At 49.3% G+C, this 20,918-nt stretch overlaps 1 protein-coding gene across 4 annotated transcripts in view; it reads left to right on the plus strand.

The window, feature by feature from the left end:
* Positions 1 to 20,918, plus strand: part of RPS6KA2 (ribosomal protein S6 kinase A2) — a 452,256-nt gene that overhangs the window by 392,839 nt on the left and 38,499 nt on the right. For all 4 annotated transcript variants that reach the window (XM_025381624.1, XM_025381625.1, XM_025381626.1 and 1 more), the window contains 2 exons: positions 4,981 to 5,045; positions 14,852 to 14,954. In XM_025381624.1, the coding sequence (XP_025237409.1) occupies positions 4,981 to 5,045; positions 14,852 to 14,954 (168 nt within the window). The remainder of the gene's footprint in view (positions 1 to 4,980; positions 5,046 to 14,851; positions 14,955 to 20,918) is intronic.

Genomic DNA, 20,918 nt, shown 5'->3' on the forward strand with positions numbered 1-20,918 from the left:
GGCTGAGACGGCAGAGGCTGGGAGATGTGGGCGATGCTTCTGCTGAACAGGCTTTGTAGGGCTAAACCCTGGGTGTGGTGTTTGCTGCTTCTCATTACTTAAGTGACTTCCATTTCTGATAGAAGTTTATACCATGGTGATGTCTAGAAACAGCTGTAAATGTGTCCTGCACTGAGATCGGGAACTGCTGGGGTTTTCAGCACCGGTGTTTGTTATGTCCTGACTTTCCCCCGGACAGGAGGAGTTGTAGTGAGTATAAAACTTCCTGAGCCTACTTCCAAATCTTCCTTTTTTCCAAAGCTGACAGCTTTCTAGCTCATTCCTAATGAGCATCTGTAGCTTCTCCTAGAAACTCCTGAGCTATTCTGAGACTCCCAGGGGAACGTTTAAAGTGAGGGAAAGGTTAGAAGGGAATGTGAAGTGCTGATGAGCATAAAAATAGCGCAGCGAATCAATGCCCATCACCTAAGCCGAGCTTGCTGTCTTCACAGCACACCTGCCACCTACAGCTCCTGCACGGGCAGAGGGTTTCCCGTTGCTCTCGTTACTGTTTTCCTGTCCAGAACCGATCTCCAGATGATGTGTTTTTAATGACTTCAAATGTGGCCCATTCTGGTCCTCACCCCAGTTTCCGCTGGCATTGCCGGGACTGCCTGTCGTAAGCCAGGCTTTGATGGTTGCTGAAGACCAGGCAGATAGTCCTCACCCTCACCTGGAGCTGGTCAGCCCCAAACCAGCCCTAGGGAGCTGCTAGAGACCCATGTTCAGGGCCTGTCTGGAGATCTCACTCCCGCACCAGTCAAGCCTGAGCCCCCAGCCTATCCCTGACTCCCAACCGGCTGAATCCTGTGAGACACAAGCGACTCCCTGACAAAGGGTGTAAACATGAAATAGATGAAATTTCAAATTGGCAAAAAAAAAAAAAGAAAAAAAACAACAACCTTTAAACACATAATGTATAGATAACCTGTAAGTGATGAACAAGTTGAAAAGCAGACCTAGTATTTAAATCAGTCATGGAAGTTGCCCCGGACGGTTATGGGCTGGACGTGGTGGGCCAGTTAGGAGAAGCTTGCAGTATGTAATAAGCCTCAGGAGGCAGCCAGTAAGCGTCTACTGAATGTTCCCAGAAGTGTCGGAGATGGGTTTGTGTGACTCTAAAACAACGAAAATGAAAATACTGCAAAGGAGTCCCAAACCATGAATTAACCATCCCCCAAAGCTCTCTGTAGATATAAAGACACAATGCACAGATTTTTGGCAGATACCAGAACCCTTTGGGAATCACCTACTGAGAATTTAGAAGCCCTACAATGAAATGAATGGCTTACCTTGTGAAAAATATGAAGTAGAAGAGCTGGATAGAATCGGTGCAATGAAAGAATAAATCATCCATGCAGTGACTCATGCCTATAATCCTAGCACTTTGGGAGACCCAGGCAGGTGGATCACTTGAGCTCAAGAGTTTGAGACCAGCCTGGGCAACGTGGTGAGACCCCATCTCTACAAAAAATGTAAAATATTACCCTGGTGTAGTGGCACATGCCTGTAGTCCCAGCTACTCAGGAGACTGAGCTGGGAGGATCACCTGAGCCCGGGAAATTGAGGCTGCAGTGAGTCGTGATCATGCCACTGCACACCAGCCTGGGTGACAGAATGAGTCCCCTCAAAATAAAAAAATAAATAAATCCTCTCACAGGCACTGCACTGCGCTTTAAAACTAGTCATTGATGTGAGAGTTCCAACTGGTTGCAGAATTACACCCTTAACCGGAGCACAGCAATTGGAGACACAGACCCAGATAAACACTTTAGGTGGTGCCCCAGTTTGGAGATAGACCACAAGCCATTTAAACAAACAGGATTAGGTGTTATTACTACAGAGAAGAAGTGTGATTCTTGAATCTTCTGTTCCCCTGAACCTTGAACTCCTATGTACCCTGCATTAAGGAACTTACTGACAAATCCCTTAGCCTAACAGGAGGGAATTCTGGCCTTCTGTGCTTGCAGTTTCTGTCCCTGTTCTTGTCAGTGCTTCGTGATCTAGATGAGTGGCAGCAGGTCCTCTAGAACCAAGGAAGGCCTTCAGTGCGTGTCGTCCGTATCCCATAACGAGTCAGCCATGATTCCAGCATCAGCCTGATACTTTCCAACTTTCCCCGCCCAGAACTCCGCTCACCGTCGTTTGTCCAGTGTGTTCAGTGTAGATAAAAAAGGGGAGCCGAGTGCAAAGTCACCTATTTTAACAAAAATAATAAACCTGACTGCCCTGGGAGGATTGACGCAGGTTTCAAAGCACTGAGTGCACAAATCCTCCTTCTGTTTCATGTTTCCCCCCTATAATTGGAACACCTGTAATTTTTTAGTAATAACCAGAGTGTTATTCCCTTGTCGACTCTTTTTGCTGAGGCCTTAAAATACGAACATGGTGCAAAACCTTACTGCCTTGGGGGAAAGGAGGTAAAGATAGAAATGTGTTGACCAGTGATCCAGGTAAACCCAGCACATACCAGTTAGATAGTAGTTATACCAATACCTGTATTTCCTCTGCACCTCACTTTCTAAAACTCCTGCAGACCATATTTGCAAATGATGAATAAGAAGGAAATACAGTGGGTACAAAATGTGAAATAGATCCTCCAAAGAAGTACAGCCAACAAGTTGCCACAGCCCTGTGTGTACCAGGGCCTCTGAACTGTTTGTTCCAGTCACCAGTCTTTTGACAGTCCTTCTGGCCATGCATCCAACAGTCACCAAACAAAAGAGTAGGGGAGAGGCACACTTCAGAGGAAGGTCTTCCTGTTAATCATCATGACCAGAAGGACTCTTCAACCCGGAGCTCTGGTCATCATCAAAGGAGGCCTGCACACAGGATGGGCGCGTGGGGAGGGCTGTTTGGAAGTCAGACTGTCACTCTGGAAATTTCATTACAGCAGCCATTGGTGCGCCTGCGAAGGCTCATGCCAGCTGCTGCGATTGCAAAGGCCTGGGATCAGATCCCTGGGCTCAGACTTTAGAGGAGAACAAAGGAGATAGACCGGGAAACCCGGAGAAGCCTCAGCAGGGAGTCAGGGGAAAGACATTTCAGAAGGTCGGGCACCTTGGCTACGTTTCAGAGATGTGCCTCCAAAGCTGGTACCCATAACTCGTAACCTCTGGTCTGATTTTGAACAAGTTACCTGACCTGCGTCAGCCTCAGTTTCCTCGTCTGTAAAATGGGAACAGCGATTGTGCATCGGATGACTGAGATGTCCGTGTGCTATGTCTGTCCTGTGAGCCTGCGTCCTCATGGAAGGAGAAACTCCTGACTGTGCGCCCCTCCTTTAGGTCCTTGTAGGTGGACTTTCACGTCAAAGTGTGAATAACATGAAACTGAGAGTGTCTTCAGGGGCATTTAGTTTGTGGGTTCTTTCCTAGCACCGTGGCCCTGGCCAAGCTTCCAGGGTAAGGGGACTGTCTCCGGGCCATTTACCACCTAGAGGGGCTTTCCGAGGCCACCACAGCTCCCGAGCCGCCCCCACATCACTGCCCAGAGTATGGAATGGAGGGGGAGGAGGGACCAGGACATGGGCCAGGTCCAGCCCACAATGGTGCCGTCTCCTGTGACTCGCAGTGACCTGTGCCACCGCAGCCCAGCTTCATAGCAGGACAGGCTGGGCCACGCCTGTGCTGACCACAGCATCCCTGGGTAGCCACGCTCTTCCCTTAACTACAGGAGTGAGAGCTGGACGTGAGGGGGGCTCCACAAAGGGGCATGCATGGCACAGGAGGCTCTGATTTGGAGGAGGGCCGTTAGGAGTTGGCAGCGGAAAGGAACACAGCTTGCAAAACAGAGGAGCCGGGCCCCAGGGATCAGACCCTCCCCAGACCTAGGCCCGGAGCTGGCGGGAATTCCCCGGCCACTGCCACCGCTGCTGCTTCCAGCCAAGCCCGCCTCTTCTCGGACTCGTGACCCAGGAGGACGGGCTCCTCTGCGGCCGTCCCATCCTGGAGAAAACAGAATCCTAGAGCTTTATGACCTTTTGTTTTGAATGAATAGGCTTTGTGTTCAGAACAGTTTTAAGTTTACGGAAAAACTGAACAGAAACTGCAGCAAGTTTCCACAGACCACTCACTCCCTGCCCCACAGCTTTCCCTAACAGTAGTGCCTGCATGAATGGGTGCGCTTCTGCAGCCGATAATCTGAGCTACTGACTAAAGGCCTTGTCCACACTGGGCTCATTCTGGGGGACAGTGATGATTTCTGGCAAATGAGTAGACATGTATCCAGCGTTAGAGAATCATGCTGCCCGAGAGGGCCCCCAGTGCTCCACCCACTACTCCCTCCCTCGTTTCTGCCCCAGGGCCTTAGGATTGTAAGCAACAAAGTAAGGCAGGAGGTTAGGTAGAAATAACGGAACAAAGCAGAGATATTTGTAAGTAGCCTCCAGGTAAAAACAGTCACCTGCCTGAGCAGGCTCAGGGGTGGCCAGGTGTGGGCAGGAGGCTGAGCTCCGGCTTCTTCCGGGACTCAGTCCTGTCAACCCCTTTCATTTCCTGGAATTCTTCCCTCCCTGGTTAATCCCTGCGGCAGCTTTGCCAGGAGCTCTGCTCTGTGCCTTCCCCTCCAGCCTCCTGGGAGGTCCACCTGGTGCTCACACTCGCAGGCACCTCAAGCTCCTGGGCGTGACAGGGGGGTGCCAGGCAGCCCTCACATGGCAGCACCTGGCTGGCCTGTCCCATGCCTCTCTTTACCATCTCTTTCGCCCACCCCAACCCCAGGCCACTTCTGCCTCACAAGCCCTCGGAGCTGAGTCGTGGCTTTCTGAGCTGGGGGCATCGGCAGGTGCGCAGGTGCCCTGGGCAGGAGTGAGCAGCCTACGGGGTCCTTCCCATGGCCCTGCCTCTGCACACCCCCACCCCCCATACTGCTGCATTGGAAACTGTCAGAGAACCCCATCTTGGATTTGTTCTGATGATCATCTCTGTGTTGTTGTGACAGGTGCTGGCATTGATGGAGTGGAGGAAATTAAGCGCCATCCCTTCTTTGTGACCATAGACTGGAACGTAAGTTGCATGCCACAGTCCCCATCTGCACACGCATGACACAGAAGTGGGTGGAGGGAACATCATGGCTTGGCACAAAGGGTCCTCAGTGTCCGGGTCACAAGTAGGTCGGAGGAGAATGCGGAGAAGCCACCTGCAGGCAGGGAGCTCCCAGGACCCTGCTGAGCGGGCTGGCAACTTGGGAGGCACCGACGTGTGAGTGCCCCTCCCTCCAGCTCGAGGCCTAAAGTCCCCTCAGCTTTCTTCCTACTCTCCTCTGCCCGTCAAAGTCGATGTTTCTGTCCTCTGTCGAGGTTTCTGTCCTCCGTCGAGGTTTCTGTCCTCCCTGCACCCACTCCCCGGCCTCTCGAAGCCCCGCACGTTCCCGATTGCTCCAGCAGCGATTGTCTTCTAACCCCAAGGGCTAAGCAGGCAAAAATCCTGATGAGCTGCTCAACCAGGACCTTTTAGTGCTAGGGCTACAGGCGGGCCCAGATTCGATACTGCATTTTCCATCGTTAGGCTGATGCGCACATGGAAGTCGCATAAAAAACAAAACAAACAAACAAACAAAAAGTGCCGAGTTGTTAGAATAAACTGGAGCTTCTGTTGGTGGAGTTACTAGTAAAGCCGCCATTTCCGGTTCTCTGGGCCAGGCTGGACATTGTCTAAGAAGTTCTCGTATCTCACTTTTCACCAAGCTACAAGTGTCAATGGCCTATTTCTGCCAAGACACCAACTCCAAGTGGTAAAGCTGTCAGCATCTGACGTATCGCCCACGCAGGGAGTTCTCGCAGCTAAAACTCAGAGGCTGTTCTTTCCATCTGAGGAAGGCAATACCTCCTTTCCTATCAGTTGCTTTTAGTTCTTTCCTTAGGGTTAACACAAAAACAGTTATGTTGGGATTTTCTTTTCCTGACCTAACAAATTAACCTCAAAGGATTTTAATGGAATACTTTTTAAGATGTAAATGCCCTCTATCGTATAGAGTTTATTATCTGCTTTCCCTTGTCTCTCTCTTCTTTATGTCCTCATGGAGTCTGGGGCCTCCACACATTTCATGAAGAGGTGGCCCCTGTGGTTGACAGGTGGGTCCCACCTGCAGCCCCAGACCTCTCCTCTGGGAATGTGTAACACCAGTGCTGGATGAAACCAGCCGGTTCTCCTCTTCCTTCAGCCTGAGCCCCAGCAAAGCACTCAAGCTGGGAAACAGTGATAACTTTTTACAGCCTGGTTTTACAGTTCTGATTAAAGAACTTTTGTAAGATTAGACTTCTTTTCAAAAGTAAGATTAGAGAGAAGCATGCAAACTTTCAGGACATCTGTGCCTCCCAACCAGGACCTCCAAGAAATGAAAACCAAGGCCTCCCTTTGGAGTCTCTTACTTAGCTTCCCTGAAAATTTAGGCTTATCAGAAGCTCAGGCTGTGCTCACCTCACAGATGAGCACCTGAGGTCACTGTTAGTCGACTCTGCGTTGGAATATATTTTCTATGGAGACTTCACCTTGCATGGCGTTTAGATCTCAGACAAGCCTGTTTCGTGGAGAATGGACCTGGGTGTTAGCCTGTGGATGGTTAGCACAGCACCATGCCCAGAACCCCAACGCCTGCCCCTCAGGGGGTCACGACATGTTGCATCCCCTCCCCCACCTGCCAGTGGTCAAGGTGGGACCACATAGCTCCTCCCTGCATGATCTGCTTCTCCATTTATCCAACCCTTTCTGCTGGGCATCCCAATCTCAGGCACTTTCCAGGGCTGGGGATAGAGCCATGGATGGAACAACGTCCTGCTTCCGTGGGGCTTGTGATGACTTGGCAGAGAAAGGCGGTGGACAGATGGGTCTGCACATGTCACAGGAGGACACTGTGCTGACGAAGAGGATGCAGCTGGGGACAGATGGAAAAGCATGGGAAAGTGGTCGGGACAGCCACACGTCACCCCTCCCATCCTCATGGAGCCTCCTTCCCATGCCTCCATGGAACAGGTTCCCACCCTAGCACTGGCTCCAGCTGGTCTGGCTTCCCAGGCCCCTCGTGCCCAAGTCCCCCAAGGGCTCACTTGTCTCCACCTTCCAGTCTTCCATTCAGTATCGTCTTTTGAGACCTGTCCTGCAGCTCTTCCAAACTGCAGCTCCTTTTCCAGCACCCCTGCCCCCTGGCCTTGCTCTGTTTTCGTATCCCTTACCACTTTCTGACTTGCCTCATAATACGTGTGTTTCTGATGTTTATTATTATTTTCTGTCTCCTGCCACTAGAATGTAAGCTGCGAGATCAGGAATCTGTGGCTTAGAGATGTAACCCACAGCTCTAAAATGGGGCCTGGCTCAAAGGAGGCACTTGATGAATCCCTAGTGAGTGAGTGAATGTGTGAGTGAATGAGTCAGTGAGTGAGTGAATGAATAAGTGAGGGAAGGAGGGAGTGAATGAGTGAGTGAATGAGTAAGGGAGTGAGTGAGTGAATGAGTGAGTGAGTTAATGAGTGAGTGAATGAGGGAGTGAGTCAGTGAGTTAATGAGTCAGTGAATGAGTGAGGGAGTGAGTGAATGAGTGAGTGAATGAGTGAGGGAGTGAGGGAATGAGTGAGGGAGTGAGGGAATGAGTGAGGGAATGAGTGAATGAGCAAATGAATAAGTGAATGAGTCAGTGTGTCAGTGAATGAGTGAATGAGTCAGTGACTGAGTCAGTGAGTGAATCAGTGAATGAAAGAGTGAGACTCTCAAGACAGGAGTCACAGCTGTCAAGGGAGACTTGCCCTCCATTTCCTCGCTCTCGCACTCTAGTCCTTCCTCCAAAGGCCATGCCTGGGAGAATGGAGAACCAGGACTGCTGGGCTGGAGGGAGAGCTGCAGGTGGGCGGGGCAGCAGCCTGGGATGGGAGACCCTGAGGGCCGCAGTTGGGAGGAAAGAGAAGTCTCTCCACACCAAACCCCCAGGTGACACAGTCCAACACAGAGGACTCAGCCAAGAGTGGAGCCACTCCGAAGTACGCATGGCCCAGAAGGGCTTACACACTTGCTAAGACAACCTTGTGAGATGCCTGGAATTTTAACAATATGATGGATCTGGAAAACTATGAAAAATTAGATTACTGTGCATCGCAGAATGCTGAGGTCCAGCGAGCTCTGAGCAGAAGCTTACCTTTTTCCTGTGGCAATAAGAGCCTTCTCTACACAGTGCCTCTGCTCAGGGTGCTCTGGTCTCTCTGTGGTTGGAGAGCAAACACAGCCCAAGAAGGTGGCATTTCTGCATCATTTCAAAGTAATCAGACTAGAATCAGGGCTGAGATGTTCCTTTTGTTGCTCTTAGCACTTAATTTGATTTTATTTTGGCTTTGTTTTGGATTTGAGAGAGGTCCTTATGATTGATCAGAACCAGACATGTTTACTTCATGTCTGTACTTTCCAGAGGAAGGCAGGCAGCAGTGCTAGAGGAATGGCAGGCTCTCATTCTGCCCAGTGCCCTGAACCCACACAGCCCATGAGTGGCAGAGGAGCTCAGAAACACCACTTCTGCATTAATTCATGCATTTGATAAATAACGCTTGGTGCTCACTGTGGTCGTGCACCAGCGAAGTGTCCATGTCCATGACATAACAGTTGGAAGGCAGAGCCCCGTCCTCCAGCTGCTCATAGACTGAGGAGTCTGCTGTCCCATAACGCCATCATCCACCAATGGAAGATTTGCATGCACAGTGAAAGTGGCCAGCAGGAAGAGAGAGAAATGATGCCTGAAAGAGGGCAAGTGGAATTAACCAGCAGGGGGCAGAAGGAGGAGAAGGAGGATGCTCCCAACAAAGATGTGTGGGCATGGAAACACCGTGTTCAGGACTACGATGGTCTTAGAAGCTGTCAAGATCAGGACGAGTCCACTGGTCCCCCCATCTCAGCTGATCCTCTCTCTTGAGTCGAGTTTATCCATGTGTTCTTCTGTGTCTGCGGCCCCAGCAGCAGCCCATGTGTCTTCATGGCTAACCTCAAACTCCAATAACACATCCAGGCAAGCCATCAACCCATTCTTCAGAAAGTGGGGGCTAAAATGCAAGATGTTTAAAGGTATTTATTTAAGAGGTAATTTTACCTGGTGATGTATTTTTCGAGATGTGCCCATTCTGGTTTTCAGCGGCTTAGATAGCTGAAAACCACAGTTCAGCCTCATTTGCAAGAACTGTTAACACCAAAAGCCGTTCCCTCTGCAATGCAGACACTCTGTAACGACGGATGAGAAGACATTTCCTAACCACTACATTTCTGCCTGGGTACTTCACCCAAGGGCTTGCCTCAGGATCCAACTGGGAAAATATAAGGATATTTATTTTGCTTTCTGCTGCCGTCTGTGACCTGACACTGCCAGAAGATCTTTTATTTTTATTTTTTTTTAAAGTAAACACCTGTCATCCCACTACTGTCCCCAGGGTCTTCAGTGGCCTGCTGGAGCAGGACCATCTGCTGACAGTAAGTGTGGGAACAGTGGAGGTGTGGGCTGCTGCCTTTTAATTTAGCTTCAGAGATGAGCAAGTGAATGTCTACACGGGAGCCATTCCTTCTGAAGGCCAGCTCTGCTTGACTAGCTGAGTAAGAAGCCACGAGTTAATGATCGACTACAAACCTCTGCAGAGGATACAGTAGAGGCCAGCGATAGAAGCTGTGTTGGTTTTTCCCCCATGGCTGAAGCATGCTGAGAACACAGAATTAGCACGAACCCAAAAAAAGCTTCGTAAAAGTTAATCACTGCAGACAGCACAAGCCAGTCTGAGGACGGCTCCCAGCCCAGCCTGGCGTCCCTCGCAGGGGGACCCAGGGAACCGCAAATATTTTTACAGGCAGCGAATGATGATGCTGGAGACACACAGTCATCGGGGAGAGGGACATCTTTGTTTCTGGAACTCTGTCCAGAGCCTAGACCCTTAGTGTCGCACTGACCCTTATTATCACTGTTATTGGTTATTAATGATCAATACTAGTAACTCATGTTTATGTTCTTTGTACAGTCTGAAACCCATCCAAGCACATCATTAGCTGTCATGCTGTGAGATGGGAGAGACTTGTAGAGGAGACTGAGGCACAGGACAATGAGAAGCTCGAGGTCGCTCGGTGATCTGGCAGCACGTGGGGTGTGCCCTGAACTTGGCTGTTGTGTGTCCTGGCAGGAGCAGAGGGTGGGTTCTGGGTCTTCAGTCCACTGTGGTCTTGCCCACAAGTGGAGTATTTGCAGAGTATGGCGCAGAGTGGTTTGGGGGTTTGGGAGCTGCAGGCTGCAGGTCAGGGCCTCACAGCACAGGTGTCTCCACGCAGCTGTTGCTCCCATTGCCAGTAGCGAGATTTCTATCCTTTTATGCCTACATTGTATACACCAGAAGCACTTCCCCTTCAGGGAACGCGGCACGGACTCTGTGCAACGAATCATCCCCCTTTGGTTCAGCAGCTTTTAAGTCCAGGTGCTTCTTCTGTTGGACCCACCTACAGCCGGGTAAACTGCAGGCACAGTCCTGCTCCATGAGCCACTGACCTGTCACACCCATCCTGACGCTTTGAAAATCGTTTCGATTCTTCCTGCGGCACTTTCCAGCCTGTCTTCTGGTCTGCATAGTTTCGTGTTACTATTTTAGGAATAATCTATAAATGTGCCCTTTGCCTTATTGGAGCGTATTAATTCGAAAATGCCTGAAGCCGAAACTGTCTGCAGAAGGCAGATGTTAGGGTCTGAGACCCCAAATTAGCACCTGTTTCCTATGTCATCACCCAGTTACGTTTTTCTGTTGCTCTCTCTGTCCTCTTCTCACTTAGCTGAAGGTCTTTAGTATAAATAGAATCCTGACGGGCCTGCTCCGGGCTTCCTTGCGTGCGCTTGTTTCCCGTGAAATTCGTTTCAGCACTGTGGCCTCACTGTGTCATTCTGACATCTTGGGACAAATGAGATGATTTTAAATGCGCTGGCGAATTTGATCAAGAGACTGCATTTTCTCTCTGTCGGTGTTGGCATGAATTATCCCAGAGTCTCAGGAAGGGGGGATCCAGGGCGGAACTGCTAGTGTCTGTCTCACCAAGCTCAGAATCCCAGGCGAGATGCTGCCGCTGTTTCACTCTCAACACAACCCTGCCTGCAGTGATTTACATACAAAGCAAGAGGCCAGATGACTTCTCCCCCAGAGCCTCAAACCCATTCCTAGGTTTGCATATGGAAAGAAAAAGCATACATAGTAATAACACATATTAGCACCTTCCAAATGTTTACGTAGCATCAGGAAGACACTGATCCATCGGCCTTTAAGATTGCAGCAAGCCTCGAGGAAGCCGCCCAAATGGCCAAAGTGACTGACTCCAGTTAGCGCCAGGCAGCCTGCACAGAACCTCACTGTCTGGCCCAGACCACAGTGAAAACGCAGCAGCCTCTGGCAGATGGGGCATGGTGGTCTGGAGGCCCCAGTGAACAGGCTGTGTTCACAGCCACAGTTGGCACATGGACCCGTGTTACGGGGTGGACAGTTGCCTGAAGGCTCCTGCGGCACAGAAGGCAGGCCCTGGCCCTCGGCAGGCGCTCCGTCCACTCTCACACGCGTGCCTCCCTCTGGTCTTGCTGGGGTCTGTGAGCTGAAAGCCTGGGCTCACAGCCGAGGGGTGGAAAGCACGGGGAAAGCAGAGGCAGGCTTCCTCCTGCCGCCGTGTGAGGAGGAGCTGTTGGTGTTGTACAAAAGTGCTGCAGGTCCACCTGGGCTCAGGACCTCCTCACTGGGCATCCCGGGTGTCTCCCAGCACTGGGCTAGGCACAGATGCGGCAGAGCACAGGGGACGTCTGAGCCCCGCCACCAGGCGCAGTGTCCTGGGATGGAGGGAACGGCTACCTGACTTCGCAGCAGACACTTCGTATTAAAGGAGTGGGATGGCCTCAGCCCAGAGGAGGTCACAGCAGTACCAGTGCTGGGCTGTGATCTGACTCAGAAGGCGGGAGGGTGACAGCCTCTGGGCGTGAGCCTCCCGAGTCAGAGTGGTCAGAGACAGAGCCTGTGCCTTCCTGGACAGCTGGTGTGAAGCGAGGCTATGGTGCGTGCCCCATGGGTGGATGAGGAGGGTGAAGGATGTGGCCTGCAGGAAGCCAGGCAGAGCCTGCAGCCCTGCCACACCGGGGTTTCCATGGGGAGGGGAAGAGGTTCCAAGGACAGTGGCCAGTCACCTCAACATCCAGTCCTCCTTGAAGAAGCTGGTTGACGTTACACTTTCGAGGGTTGGAGCAGAAACAAGACAAGAAGGGTGAGAGAGAGAAGGAAGCAGGCAGGGCCAGGGTCTCCCACCTTCAGCCTGGGTGGCACCTGTGCGATGCTGTGTGGTGGGGCCGTTATGGGTGGGTGGGTTCTGCACACCCTGGCCTCCACCCCCTGGGAGCTCGCAGCAGTCACACAGGTGTGGCGGCCAGCAGTGTCTTTGGGCACTGCCAAATGTCCCAGTGGGGGCAAAACCCCTCCATGAAGAAGCACTGGGCACCAGGCTCTGGGGATGTTTTATCAGAGGCTGTGGCGGGGTAGGGGCAGGGGTGGGCAAGATGGGTCCCCAGGGCGATGGAGGAAGAGCTGGCATGGAGGAGAGGAGCCAGAGGGGCCATGTGGGCCCCTGCGTTCCAGAGCTAAATACTTCACAGTAGAATTAATACATGACAACCAGTTTGTATTTTATTTTGTTTTTAATGGAAATCTCTTGTGTAAATAAATTCCTCCTCATAATAAAAGCAGGCCTGGCTCTGTGCTGGATTGAGCTAGCGTGTGCTCTCTCTCTTTCCATCTCCCTCTCTTTCTTATCCCCCTCCCCCTCCCTCTCTCTCCTCCCCACTCCGTCTCTTTCTCCCCCGCCCCCCCTCTCTCTCTCCCTCTCTCCCTGTCTCTCTCTGTCTCCATCTCTCACCCTCACTCGCTCTCACACAGAGGGAGCATGTGATTTTGACTTCAGCAGGATTCTTAATAGCCCGGCTCTCAGGACTCTCTGGGTAGCGAACGAGCTGCACCGGCCTGTTCGTGGCACCCGATGGCCTGGACGTGCCCTCTCAAGAGACTTCCTCGGGCAAGCACGTGCATCCAGGGAGATTATTCCCACCTGTCCTGTGCCTCACTGCAGAAAGGAGCATCTTTTCATTTCTGAAAATGGCTTGAAGAGTAACTCAGTGCCTAATGGAAACTATGCACCCAGAGCAGGAAATGGCCAAATAATTTGGGGCTGAATTCAATTCTGTTTCTCCTCTGATGGCTCCCGTGTGCACGCCCTGAGCACTTGTAAATCAGGGCACATCCTGCTGCCTGATAAGCCCCCGTGGGAGCTCGGGGGCGTCCATTGGCACCTGGCCCTCCTGCAGTAGCTGTGGGTCCTGGTTGCTGACCTGGACTCTGACCCAGGTGCTCCCAGATAAGCAGAGCAGGGTGTGCCCCAGGTGGGACCCAGACGTCAGATGCCCTCCTCCCTCCTCTCCCTTCCCGTTGGGCCTCATCGGAGGAGGTGTTGAAATTTGCTTTCCAATGTCCTTGAGAGATGTAGAACAGGTTTCAGCTGGAGTCACTATGTCCATTTTCCAGAGCTGCATGGCCATGAGGGTCCCTGACTCCAGAAGGTCACGCACAACTGCCCAGGAGAGGACCCCAGGCTGGATGTTTTCTGCGAACGCCACGGGGACCCTCGCCAGGCAGGATTAAGGAAACCCCGTGCTCAGTAGGGGCAAGACCCAGCCTGGCCCTGCGCTGCCACTGCCCTACCAACTACCAGGCTGGCCCCTCGGCACACTAGCATGGCCTGTGCCTTCTGTCATCAGGGTGATTTGACTAAACTCAGCGTCCTCTACTGAATCTGCCCAGCTCAGCCTTCTGGTCAGGCCCCAGGCCCCAGCCCTCCCTCCAGTGCCCCTCCCCCTCCCCACTTCTCTCAGCACTGGGCTCCCCCAGTTCCCTCTGTCTAAGCACCACCTACAGCATCACCCACCTGAGGACCACGCCAGGTTCCAGATACCTGTGCGTTGTTTCCTTACATTGAATTATCCCAATAAAATGTGTTGTTGCCCTAGAGGATTGGAAACAACACATCTCAGCTTTGGAAAGCTTTGTCAGGCCGGCAGCTCTGAGACCGGAGCACGGAGGGCTGTGGACTTTCTGTGCCTTCTGTCCAAGGTCCTGTTTGGGAAATAAGTTTGGGCCCAGAGGGGGCCATGGGTAGGGCTGGTTCTCTGAAGATGCAGGCGTCCTCCTGTCGAGGAGCCTGGGCACCCTCATTCTGACACCCAAGGCAGGTTTCTGGCAGAGGTGCCAAGGCCCCCAGAGCGCAGGCCCTGAGACACTGGCGAGAGAGCACCCTGGGGTGGCTCTGGGTCGGCCATTGTTACAGTGTCCCGCAGAGCTGAAGTTCCATGGTGCTAGCCTCAAAGTCCCAGGGCAGGGAGAAGAGAGCCACACAGCCTCTTCACTGCCGTCCCCAGTGGGGGCAAGTGGTGGCTGTCCTCTATGATTTTACCTGGAAAAAAAGATTCTACTACCAAGAAGAAACTAGAAAACTATTGCCCTAAAATGAAGAACACTTGGCATGTCCCCAAACCCTCATACCTCAAACTATGCCTTTTTGATATCTTTCTATAATACATAGTTATTATTTATGCTATATTATCTATAATACTACACATATTCATATATTTTATATGTCATCTATATTTCAGAGTATTTAGAAATCCCTTGTAATCCACAAGGCCGATGCAGTCTGTGATAAGAACGTCCTTCCCTCCCCACAGCAGGTTTCTCTGTCCCCAGTGTTCTGTGGTGGTGTCTGTGCATTCTCAGTGCCCTGTCTTGCTTTCCTTGTATTAATAGAAGCTGTTCCGGAAGGAGATCAAGCCACCATTCAAACCAGCAGTGGGCAGGCCTGAGGACACCTTCCACTTTGACCCCGAGTTCACAGCACGGACGCCCACAGGTGTGTACCACAGTGGTTCCCTCTGTCGGTGGCTTCTCCCACCTTACCCCTTAGGGACTGATATCTAGGAACAAGAGATTCCCATGCTTAAGAATTGTTTTCATGGAAAATAACTGTCCATTCTGTTTGATTTTTTTGTTGTTGTTGTTTTCTGTGCTCAGTGATAAAGATTTAAGTGATAGCCCCAATTCTCTGTTGTTCCCTACGCAACCTCCACCTTGGAAATGATGAAAGTGTCCTATGGATTCTCTTATTGCAAGTCACCAGTCCAGTTACTTCCTGTGTCAGAGAGACACACAGCAAGAGCAAGAAGAGAAACTGGAGGCAATTAAAATCCCTCTTTCAATTAAAGTGCATTTACAGAGAGGGAAGGCTGTCAGTTATGTGTGTAGATTTGTGAGCTATAGATATTATTCATGCAAAAAACAGAAACCCATTTGAAAAGTTGTATCGGCTACTAAATAGCATAGCAAATGGATGCATAAATTTGGTCTCCTGGTGTGTCTGAAATTACTCTTGGGGTCTAGCAAATTTCATCAGAACTCGTCAGCTCCCTTTAAAAGTTATCTTTATTAATGAATTAAAGTTTGCTTTTTTATATGGTAATTATCCTGGTCTGATAGCACTGTCATAACAAAATACTATAGACTGGGTGGTTTAAACAACAGTCATTTATTTTCTCACAGTCTGGAGGCTGGAAGTCCAAGTTCAAGATACCAACAGGGTTGGTTCCTGGTGAGGGCTCTCGCCTTGACTTGCGGACGGCTGCCTTCTTGCTGTGTCCCCACATGGCGTTTATTCTGTGTGTGCAAAGACAGCAAGATTGATCTCTGGTGTCTCTCTGTCTTCTTATAAGGACACTAGTCCTCTTGGATTAGGGACCCACACTTTTATCCTCAGTTAACTTCAGTTATTCTCTTAAAGGCCTATATTAGTCTGTTTTCACACTGCTGATAAAGACATACCTGAGACTGGGCAATTTACAAAAGAAAGAGGTTTAATGAATTTACAGTTCCACAGGGCTGAGGAAGCCTCACAAACATGGTGGAAGGCAAGGAGGAGCAAACCCCATCTTACATGGATGGCAGCAGGCAAAGAGAGAGCTTGTGCAGGGAAACTCCCCTTTTTAAAACCTTCAGATCTCATGAGACTCATTCACTATCATGAGAACAGCACAGGAAAGACCCGCCTCCATGATTCAGTCATCTCCCGCCAGGTCTCTCCCACAAACACATGGGAATTATGGAGGCTACAAGATGAGATTTGGGTAGGGACACAGAGCCTGAGATTTGGGTGGGGACACAGAGCCAAACCATATCAAGGTCTTGTCTCCACATACAATTACACTGGGGGGTAGGGCCTTAACATTTGAACTTGGGAAGGACATAATTCAGTCCACAACACTAACAGTATGCTGGTTATGTACAAAACCATCCACAAGCTCCTTCTGTAGACATAAGCAGGACAAGTCCTGAGAGAGCTGGTGACCAGGCTGCATTTTTGGATCTACAGGGATTTGCTGTATTTTTTCTCACTGCTTTTGAATCTGAAATTTTCTCATTTTTTAAAAGATAATCAGGAAACAAATAGATGGTCCGCCACAAAATGTCAAGTAGATGAAGTTAGAGAATCCACTTTGTTCCTCCGGATTCAGGCTGTTGGTGAAATCCCTGTTTCCCATACCCAGATGAGTACATTGAGGTGGGTGTGAGCTTGTGCAGATAGGGAGGGTCGTGGGGCTTTTAGTGGGACTTTTGATGGGCCTAGGCCAGCTCCTGACCCAGGCTACATTGGTACCAAGAACAGGAAGAAAGCTGATTCCGGGCACTGTTAACTAGGGAGTCATGCCACTGACTGTTCAGTTACTTCTTTTGGGTCTTCCTGCAGTCCCCAGGTAGAATTAAAACTGTCATTGTAGCTTTGGTTCATCACTGATTCATGATGTAATGAGGCTGCCTTGGAAAACATTTCTGGGTCTGCTCTCTCCAATAAGTGATTGTGGGATTTTCACCTCACCCCATTCTCAGCTTCCTTAGAAAGTATTTGTGCGTTGGGGTTGGTCCTTCCCATTGACAAAATTAACCCAGTTCACAGAACAGGATTACTTTTCAGTTTCTGAGTTTGAAAAGAGGGGGCAGGATTTGGGGATTCCATCCTGACTCTGCCCACAGGTCATCCAAGCAAGTCATGATATTTCTCAACCTATTGTTGACCTGAATGTAAGAGGAGCTCAGAGGAAATTAGGTCTGACCACGAGATCATTGTCCCTGAGTCCACAAGGACCATATGGTCCCTAACAGAATGCACACACGTCTTCGTGAGGTGCCGCCGTGTGGGGCTGTGTGTTTAAAATGTGGAAAGAAAGTCTATGTTTGTGCTGCTTGGTAAGAAAATGTTAGTACAGTCAACTCTGATATTCACATGAACATGCCTTTTATCTTATCCGTGAAGAATTTAAACCTCAACCTAGCTGGCCAGTGGAAGCAGAAGCTTTTTTTGAGCATCTAGAGAATTCCATTTTATTTTAACAATAGCCTGAGGAAAACGTAATTAGACACATTGTACTCCAATGCTATTCAGAATTGGCTTTTTTATTCCTTAGTGTTTCCAGTTCTCCAATCAGTTTCACTGAATTTATCCCACCACCGTTTGCCTTTGAGGTAGGTAGTAATTGACGTGCTAAAGACACATTAAACTCATTCTGATTTGTATAGGAGGGTAGGATTTTCTAAGCATGTGAGCTGAGCACATGGCTGGGTGAATGAGCAGCTGTAGAAATGTGACTCTGAAGCAATGGATAAGCTACAAATCCTTTACTGGACACACAGTGGGAATTTCTTGTAGTTAGGCTTTTTGTCTTTTCTTAAACGTCAGCCAGTGCTCAAGCTGGTTTCTATTCCCTGATCACACGCTGACTGCCCACTGAAGCATGCCACTTAGCCGGAGATGCCAATCTAAGATTTAAAACTGATCAGGCAGACTCCACACATCAGGAAATATCCACAGGACCATGAGAGGTTATTTGTAATTATTGTAATTCTACATCTCCTTTTATCTAACTCACATTTTTGCTCTTCTTAAATACTGTGCTGAAAATCAGCATCCCTCAGGTGATTATAAAGTACTTAAATTCTATTTAGGCCACCTATCATTTCCTTACTAGCTAGCCACAACGACCAAATGTCGGCCTCTTAACTTTCAGTGAAGACCCACTTGGCCTTCAGTAGATTGCTGTTACTCTTACCCTTTCCACAGGCTCTCCTTGGTCTATGTGGGGAGAGGCATAAGTTCTCTGGCCACGGAAGGTTGTGGCTGTGTCTTCCATGCCTCTTGGTTGGTTAGAAGACATTGCTTGCTGGAATTACAGGTTTTCCATTCACCAATGAAACTGTATCTGTCAAGTTAACGTGGCCTGTGCCCCCACCCCGCACACACTCCTCCACAGGCTGTAAATTAGACTCCCAATCCTTGCTCAGCACTTCACACTCTTGTGGCTCCCGCGGATTCCCTAGAATAAGCTCAAACTCTGAGTCTAAGTCCCTAAGGGAGGACATTAAAGTGCCTCCAGGTTTGAAGATTTCTTAAACCATGATGTAGCCGTGTGTATTTCATTTTTCTGGGGGAGAATCTGCGGCCCATGGTAGCTCAGGGCATCTTTGGGAGGAGGCAGACCTCAAAGCCAGACTCTGTGCAGAGAGCAAACCCGGCGTAGCAGGAGCGCCTCCTCCTCCAGCTGCTCCATGTAATGGGAAGCAGAGCCGCTCAGAGCTTCTCTGCCAGGTCGCACTGCAGAATTTCAGTTTCCAAAACCCACTCAGTGTGCCTTTGGTTTTTTAATGACGCTTTGCTAGTCTGGTGCATTGGAAGTTTGTTTCCAAACACAGCCAACTCTGGTCACTTTAGTCCAGGGGTCGTGTGGGCATCTACCAGGGGTGACTGTGAAGGCCCCTTTGTTGGCCCCTTTGAGGGCCGACACCTGGCTCTGACTGCCTCTTGGTTCAGGACACTGAAGGTGAGTGCGGGTCCATGAAGCTTCTTACCCCAGGAAAAGCACCAGTGGGGTGCTGGGTCATCCGTCTGCCCACGGCCTCGCCCCCACTGGCACCAGGGGCCCACCTGACTTGGGGCCTGGCTCCTGGGCTTTGGAGCAGCTGCCTTCATAACTGTTGCCTCAAAATATGATGCTAAGAAACAAAAAACATGTTCTCTGCAGCTGCCTCCCAGCCCCACACACCTGCCGCACCGTGAGGAGATAAAACAGAACTAGGTGCACTTTTTTCCTTTCAAAGTACAGCAACTAAAAGTGCAAAGAGGCAAAGGCCTGCAGGTAGAGAATTCTAGAATATACAAATACACACCTATACATACATGGAGTCTTAAAAGATATATAAATAAGAATGTTTAAATTTCTACATATGTGTGTTTTCAGGAAAAATTACATATTGTATTTTCATATATTATAAATATACGTATTATATAATATAGCATTCTATTTTAATGTAATATATATTCTATTTAAATATATTAATCTATTCTGTTATTCTATTTATATATATATTAATATATATTTAATTTTTTAAATAATGTTTGGGTTCTTCATATTGTTCAACAGCTATTTGCTTTTTTGAATTTGACAAACGGTTAGGAAGCCATGTCTCTGTCAGTCCATGCAGCTGTAGCTCCTTCTGATGGCCCTGGTCTCACTGGCAGGACTCACACAGCAATCATTACAAAGCATACTGATACAGATGGGCCACTGTTGAGCATGACCATGATTATTTTAGTGAGGAGTATTTAGTGTCTCCTTTTTCTTTTCTGTAACATGTATCACTGAAACAGACTTTTTCTACATTTATGTCTAACTACTTTGGGATTTCTTTGTTTGCTTTTTTGTTTTATTTTGTTTTGTTTTGTTTTGAGACAGAGTCTCGCTCTGTCGCCCAGGCTGGAGTGACGTGGCTTAGTCTCGGCTCACCGCAACCTCCACCTCCCAGGTTCAAGCAATTCTCCTGCCTCAGCCTCCTGAGTAGCTGGGATTACAGGCACCTGACATCACGCCCAACTAATTTTTGTATTTTTAGTAGAGACAGGGCTTCACCGTGTTGGTCAGGCTGGTCTTGACCTTGTGATCCGCCCACCTCAGCCTCTCAAAGTGCTGCAATTACAGGTGTGAGCCACCATGCCCAGCCCATTTTATTTTTTATTTATGTAAATGTTGTAAATATCAGAGGTACGGATGTAGTTTTGTTCATGGGTAAAGTGCATAGTGGTGAGGGCTGGGCTTTTGGTGTAACCATCACCTGAGGAGTGTTCATTGTACCCATTAAGTAATTTCTCATCCCTCACCTTCTCCCACCCTTCCACGTCTCCATTCTCTATCCCTCCACGCTCGACCTCCACATGCAGACATTATTTAGCACCCACTTATGAGTGAGAACATGCGATGTTTGACTTTCTGGGTTTGAGTTGTTTCACTTAAAATAATGGCCTCCATTTCCACCCATGTTGCTGCAAAAGACATGGCTTCATTCTTTTTTATGACTAAATAGTATTCCATTGTGTATATGTACCACATTTTCTTTATCCAGTCACCTGTTGATGGACACTTAGGTTGATTCCATGACTTTGTGATTGTGAGTAGTGCTGCAGTAGGCTTGCAAGTGCGGGTGTCTCTCTGAGACAATGATTTCTTTTCCTTTGGGCAATGCCCAGCAGTGACATTGCTGCATCGAATGGAGCTCCATTTAGTTCTTTGAGACATCTCCATACCGGTTTTTCATGGAGGTTGTCCTAATTTATATTCCCACCACCTTTCTCCACATCCTCACCCACGTCTGTTATTTTTTTTGACTTTTTAGTAATAACCATTCTGACTGATATAAAGTGATATCTCATTGTGGTTTTCATTTGTATTTCTCTGATGATTAGTGATCTTCAGCATTTTTTATACGCTGTTTGGCCACT

The sequence above is a fragment of the Theropithecus gelada genome, chromosome 4 (genome assembly GCF_003255815.1).
Source record: "Theropithecus gelada isolate Dixy chromosome 4, Tgel_1.0, whole genome shotgun sequence".
Lineage (NCBI taxonomy): Eukaryota > Metazoa > Chordata > Mammalia > Primates > Cercopithecidae > Theropithecus > Theropithecus gelada.